Raw genomic sequence first — 7,500 nt, forward strand, 5'->3', positions numbered from 1 at the left:
GTCAATAAAGCATTATATAGTTTCAAGAACAACAAAATAATTGTATATGAATAACAAAGGTTTTATAGATACTATCATACCCTACTGATCAAGTCACCTTAATTGAGTATGGTAAGTAGGACTCAGTCGAATTGCCTTAATAGAACATTATTTGTTAAAAGTAGGTAGGCTATTTTTCTGTTCCTTTATTGGTATGAGTGTGATGCAGTGAGACTAAACAAGTTTATTAGGTACTGTTTGGCATTTTTCTTCAACCCTCAAGTCCCCAAAGACCTATCCCTTCCCTTCCTTTTATCCCAATGGCCCTTGTGTCTGGGTGGCCTCTCCTCCTACCACGTCCCTCCTCTACATACCCTAAAAGCTACTGCATCCCTTGCCTCCCTCCCCTAAAAGCCCTCCCCATTTTTTTATCTCTTCCAAAAATTGTCTCCTGGTATTTGTGAGCTATTTCAGATATTGCTTTGGTTCTCAATCAATATTATATATATATATATATATATATATATATATATATATATATATATATATATATATATATATATATATATATATATATATATATATATATATATATATACATGTGATTAATTACTTACAAATCATGATGAAAATACATCTTATTACATTAAATGTGTTAAGTTTTCAGACTTTTTTACATATACATGGGGAGACTTTTTCAAAATTAATACTCTACTGTTCAGTAACTACCTAACTTAGCAACATAAGATGATTTTCTAATCAGAACAAATAAGCCCTTCAAAAAAAAAAACAAGACCATATATGTCCTTTATAAAATTATACATTCAGGTTATTTGTAGTTAGGTGTCATTGTAGCTGAGAACTTTGAGGTATAGGAAAAGTGAAAACATGTTTCTGACCTTCATTCACCATATAAAAAGTCTACAGTATGAGGAAGTTTCCCATATAATAGCACATAAATGCAGAAGTCTTTAACCCAGAATGTCATAAATTTTCAGCACTTATTGTCTACTTTAAATACATAAAACAGTCTAAACTTCACTCCTAATAACAATAAAGTGTTTCTTATAATTTCTTGACCATTTTTGTCATTCGTAAAAAAAAAAGCCTTTTCATGAAATACAGTCTAAACTTACCCTGCAATTAAAGGCAACGTACCCTAAAGAGTTAGTAAGACATTTATTGAGCATTAGCCTAAAGACCATCCAAAAATCTAAATGAATTACTGATATCACTTAACCTAGCAAAAAGATACCCTTTCTTAAAATTACTCAAGATGTAAAATAACTACTTTCCCCATACCATAACCTATGCCAAGATATGCATATGCTTCCTTTTCATGGTGTCAGAATTGTGCCATCTCTGATACATAAAAGGTATGAATGAAAATGAATATCATCACAATACAAGATATATCTGACTTTTATCTTAATATATCTTCAGAAAAACATACACATTTCTTACAAAGATATATCTGAAACCAGTGATATACATCTCCCGTATTGTGAAGATATCAATTCTCATTCATACCTTTTCTACATTTGTTGACATGAATATGGTTTCCCTCTGATGCATCTGCACATTACATAAATGAGAAAGATTACAAAAAAGCAATAACTGTAATTATGAGTATATTAGATACTTATTTGAAGCTACTGTAGCAGTGTATGAATAACAGTGAAAAGTTAAAAACCCTCCTCTGATGGGAGTTGAGTTTATCCCAACTGCTGACTGACCAAGAATTGTTGATGTATCTTGTCTGTCCAAAGCAAAAGAGCAAGGTACTCTGGGAATGGTAAAGTGAAGCACTTAATTGTATTTTCCAAAAAGTAGTGTTTTTCCTTTAATTTCCAGTAATTAGGCAAACAAACTGTTCAACCAATATAACATAGTAACAACTGAAGAGACTGAATGCAAGTTGAAGAGAGAATCACATCATTTACTTGTTCATGGCAATTTGTCAGAGGGAAGATATCAGCAGGAGACCATATAAATGACCACATAGAAACACTGAGCTATAGCAGTATACGACATAAAGCAAATATATAGGTATAATAATAATCTAATAAAGTTAGTATTGATAAATACACTGACTGGCAATATTATATACTCCTTAATCAATAAATGACATGTAAAAACAAATTTTTGGTCATTACTGTCAATAAATGATTAATCATAATTAGTAAATGTGCATCTGGGAGTTAAAAGTAAAATATATCCAATATTTACAAATAAAAGAGGTAATTCTGTTATTTAACACATCTTTATAAATAAATAAATATTTATAAAACAGTTTTAACAAAAGTTAGTATAACAGTAAAACATCATAATATAAAATGCTGTGCAAAAGATTAAAAATCACTGTAAAAATTATAATCAATATCTGGCTATTTTATGAAACTGGGCATTTAGATCTTACATCAACAATAAAATCCACAGATTGAGTTAAACACAACCTGAGTATATTAATAATCTATAAAATATGATTTCTAATTGACTGGTTCCTCAGGAGCATTAACAGTAGGCTACAACTAGTTAGTTAGACACTAAATTCATATTGTACAGTTGTGATGTCTATGTGGCTGTTGATAAGTTGATAAGGTTGCTATTGGTTAACCTGGCTATATCATGCTGAGTCTTCTCTGCCTCTGACTGGCTACTGACAACTTTATAAACTAGAGAACTGGTCACATGTATGTTTTTGATTGGCTTTCTTCAATTCATTGATAGTTCACCTGGCTTACTCTTTGTTCTGTTAAGTAATTATTTGTTTTTGGTGGTATTTAGCTAAAATATTTCTTATAAAGAATATTAAAAATTAAACAGTCAAATCATTTAGAAGCTGTCAGTTGTATGGTGAATGCTGGCTGATGTAATTATAAGTTGATGTTCTTTGGCTGTGCGTGCATACATACGTGCCTGTGTGTGTGGGTGTGGGTGTATGCGTGTGTTAGTGCGTGTATGTGCACTATACATGCTTGTGAATGTACATGTGCTTCTGCATGCTTGTGTGTGCTTGTGTGTACTAGTGTCTTCCATTGTGTGCTAGTGCCAGTGTCTGTCTCTGTGTTCGTGCATGTGCAGGTATGTGAGGAGGCATGCATTCCCAGATAATTTTGGCTACCACCGCCCATGTTACACAATGAACATCTTACAAAACATATGGCATATAAAATAGGCCATGCTTGCATGAATTCTAAGGCAACAGTAATGTGCATTTGTGTGTAAATGCATGCAAACATGTGGTTAGGAATTTTAACAAAATGCCTCATTAATACAGATGACCTTTATCTAGTAGCCAACAGGTTAAATGAATATACAAAGGTTCAATAAATCCTTCTTTCTATACTCATCTCCACTATACATAAAAAAATATCATGCTATAAATTCAATAATCAAAGGTTCCCCTCCTAAATAACAAATTTTTGACATAAAACTAACTACCCTGAGAATTTCATATTAACAATGATAACTGAATCTGCTATTCAAATGGGAACTTTTGATACCACCCAATTCTGACATTCAATAGACTTAACAAAGTGGCTTACTGATTTAGCTTCTTCTCAGATGACTGAACCTTTTCGTTACTTAATCCTAACAACAAAGTTCAGCTCCTTGATCAGACTACATTTGTCCTGCCTGCTTCATACTTCCTAGCAATGCCAACTATATATATATATATATTAATATTGTCAGTAACATTTTATCAACACACCATCTAACTTTATTGTTAGTAGTCACACAACTGTATCACATAACTGAACATCTAATAAAAGTGTTATAGTCTTTGCCTCTGTTCTCTTCTTCTGTTTTTTTTTTCACTATATACTAAGTGTCTATGAAGTCACTTAACAAAACTGCTTTACATCAAATATTACTCTGCTGTCTCCTTTGATATTCTCTTCCTCTATTTGCATCATTATATTTCTGCTTACTCTACTCCTCTGGACACATGATGAGGCTGAAAGTCCACCACTTTATTACAGGGGCTTAGCCTTGAATACCTTCTGGACTTATTCCGACTTCACTGCCAAGCCTGAAAATTTCTGCCTCTTCCTTAGTCTGAGTTGTTAGTACTAAAGTGTATACATGCACCTGCTTCAATGGCTCTTATATCCTACACTCCTTTGGTGTCTATTCCACCCCCACAATAAACCACAACAGATAATGATCTCATGTTCTACATATGAATATTTGTTTTTCTTTCTGATAGAAGAAAGATGCAGTTATTCTAGCATTTCATTATTTGGGAACTACTGATATATAAAGGATGTTTAGTTTCAGGATAACTAATATCATTTGGGAGACAACTGGGTCCTCAAAACAAATAAGTGATATAGATAAAAGTAGATTTCTTGCAAAGCATGGGATCTGATATCAAAATGTTCTTTTTCATAGGTTTATTCTGTCAGTAAAGTTTGTTATAACATCTGAGTCAAAGTCTTGAAATCATTCCATATTTTGGCTTTCTGTATCCTTATAAATTCCTACAATTCTTCTGACATTTTGACATCAAAGAGATATCTGAAAATATAATTCTAATAACTTAACACAATTTATTGATATCTTTGATATTGAGGGTTCTCATGAAATATAATTTTCATAAATTCATATAATTCTTTAATTACTATATCATGAATAAAGTAAATTATATAACAAATTAAAATACTACTACCCATGAAAAGATATAATGATCCATCATCACACTTGCCCTTTTCTTTCAAAATATAATGAACTCAAAGCTCCTAAGTTAAGAATGTTAAGCGTACAATAAGAATTTTTAGCAGTTCAAAAAATTGCAAATACCTAGTTTTGGCTTATATATGTAAAACTTGCTACTCTACCAAGATATTTTAAGTTAGTTTGACATAATGTATATTCAAAATAACATCCAGAAATTAACTGAATGATTCTGAACTGGAGGTAATTATCATACAATATATACCTAAATTAATATGATGTCACTCAGGAAGTTATAGACTGGTGAAGAAAATTATATTTTTCAGTAAAATGACTGGCGTTTATATTCTATAATATTCATCTGTGAAAATTCATCTTTTTCCAATCTAACCTCCTTAGTATGGCTTCCGACTGTTACTGTTTAGTGTCACTGGAATGTATAAATCTAATCTTAAATTGCTTTTGCTAATGTATGTTACACTCTGACTGGGGTCCTTTCAATGTATAAAAACAGGTATATCCAGTAAAGATGCAATCAAAAATTATCATGTGCTCTCAAACAGCTACAAAAAGTCTAGATAATTGTCAACTTAATTAACATGCAAGGCTTAGGCTAATTCCTCTAAGGGTTGTCACAAATACCAATGACATTTCACCTGAAAAGCTGGATTACAAAAAACTCATTAATCTCTTTGAATTATATTATGCATTTTTCACTCCCTTTTATGTGAATAGAACAAAATTAAATGAGTTATTTCAAAGTACCTGTACATTCATGTGTATAGCCTACACGGAACCGAGTATGATATGTAACCAAGCAGATTTGTAGTTTTGGTTCAAATTCTACACTTCATTTGAGGTAAAAGAACACAAAATCTATGTTCTCTAAACTATAGTAAGCAGGTATTACTCTCAACTGTGATCTAATGTGTGAAAAATTTGTTAATCACATAAATTCACTTTAAATGCTTTGAGCTCATTGATGTCTGCATATATCAGTTTTATGCATTTTTTAGTCTATAAATTTCTTATCTCAAAGCAGCTAATAAAAAAAGACCCAATAAAATTATTAATTAGTACATTATCAGTAGCAATGTTTTTGTATCAATTCACATTCATATCCTCTGTGTTTTGCATGCAAACTTAAATGCGCTGTAATAAAAACTAACTTGCAACCATTAGACTCAAAGAGCCACTAATAAAAGACCTAAATCTTCACTAACCTGATGACAGGCCATCCTCAAGCACTGGCATTGCAGAGCAGATGCCCCTTGAGGATGAGTGGATGGATCCTTCTGGATCCACACCGGAGTAGTCACTCTCCACATCCCCAGAGTCACACGAGGTCGTCTCTGGTGACAGTGTGAAATTCCTGGAGTGGCCCACCTGTTGGATTTTTTTAACATTAATATGGGGCTGGTAGAGAATGATAGAGGTTTTATTTCCAACATTGTCAATGGTTAAATAGCAATGTCTCTATATTAAAAGAATGATTTTTGTACTCATGACTATGTCTCCTTCATCACAACTAAACATATTTCTTATTGACTGATTAGTGCAACACAAGTAAACATTTCAGCAAAGGATTCATTTCTAAAAGAAAAATAGAAAACCTGTGTAGAACCTTATATGTACAGCAGGCTAATTATTGCCAATTTAATTATTACAACATTACAAAGAACTTCTATATTGTATGAGATTACATATGAAAAACAGCATAATACATCATCATATGATTTTCTGTTTACAATAAGTAAATTTGAAAATCTTTACTTAAAGGCATCTATAGCCCTCTAAAAAAATTGAATAAGTAAATACAAAATGTACAAAAGCAATTTTATTGTAAAAGCTACCTCTGAATTCCATTTAAATATGCTCATAGCATAAAAATAAGAACATTTTCAGATATTGGGAAACTTGCTCAGTTAATAAACTGCTATACAAGCACCAGCAAGAGCTACAAAACAAGCAGTGAGCCACAGATGTAAGTGACTATTATCATTTTGGACTTTAAGCCTAAAATCAGTAAAATGCAAACATAACAACAACAAAAGATACTGAGTGTCACTGAGTGCAGAAATACAAAACAAGGTCAGCTATAGTGAAGAAGATGGTGAAGGTTCAAGTACAGTAAAGGTTACTGGAACATCTATGATGCACTTAGAAAAAAAGTATGCAATTGTTGCTCTGCACATTTTTTTCAACTAAGATGTAAGTGAACATAAAGTAAAGAAGGAAACACTTCTATACAGTGATAGAAAAATGATAGATTTTCAATGATCTGCTGAAAAAGGCACATGCAAGTTATTACAGCACACTCAGTGTTTTTACTATATAATATAGTAGGTCATTTATCAAGTATTCTGTTACCGATACACAGTAGAAAACTTCCACAGCAGAAAATATTTTTAGTTATAAGAAAATAACATGCTTACTGTTAATGAACATACCATACATCAAAAGGTTAAGTATTTATCAGAGATGTCAAGCACTATAGAGGTAGAAAGACACATCAATATATATAAATTTCTATAAAAACCACATATTTCTAATAGAGCACAAAACATGTCATACTATTAACCACACCAATACACCATCATTAACCTGTCAGAAAATTACTGAAAGATATACTATAGAGTTACACTATATTGCCTATATATATCTTTCAGCTTCAAGCAAATCAATTTGACCATTTAGAATAAGAGCAAAACAAGGTGACAGTAGTTTTCTAGGCTCCTATATAAAAAATCTAACAACTTTAAAAATATATTCTGCAGACACATACATAAAGTTTTACAAAATTATACATGCTATGTATCTCTCATTTCTTACACCATACCA

The 7,500-nt window shown here is 31.7% G+C and overlaps 1 protein-coding gene across 16 annotated transcripts in view; it reads right to left on the minus strand.

Annotated features, from left to right (window-relative positions):
* Window positions 1-7,500, minus strand: part of LOC113817707 (uncharacterized) — a 714,080-nt gene that overhangs the window by 427,327 nt on the left and 279,253 nt on the right. For all 16 annotated transcript variants that reach the window (XM_070131976.1, XM_070131973.1, XM_070131975.1 and 13 more), the window contains one exon: window positions 5,883-6,045. In XM_070131976.1, the coding sequence (XP_069988077.1) occupies window positions 5,883-6,045 (163 nt within the window). The remainder of the gene's footprint in view (window positions 1-5,882; window positions 6,046-7,500) is intronic.

Source organism: Penaeus vannamei, chromosome 17, assembly GCF_042767895.1.
Source record: "Penaeus vannamei isolate JL-2024 chromosome 17, ASM4276789v1, whole genome shotgun sequence".
Classification (NCBI taxonomy): domain Eukaryota; kingdom Metazoa; phylum Arthropoda; class Malacostraca; order Decapoda; family Penaeidae; genus Penaeus; species Penaeus vannamei.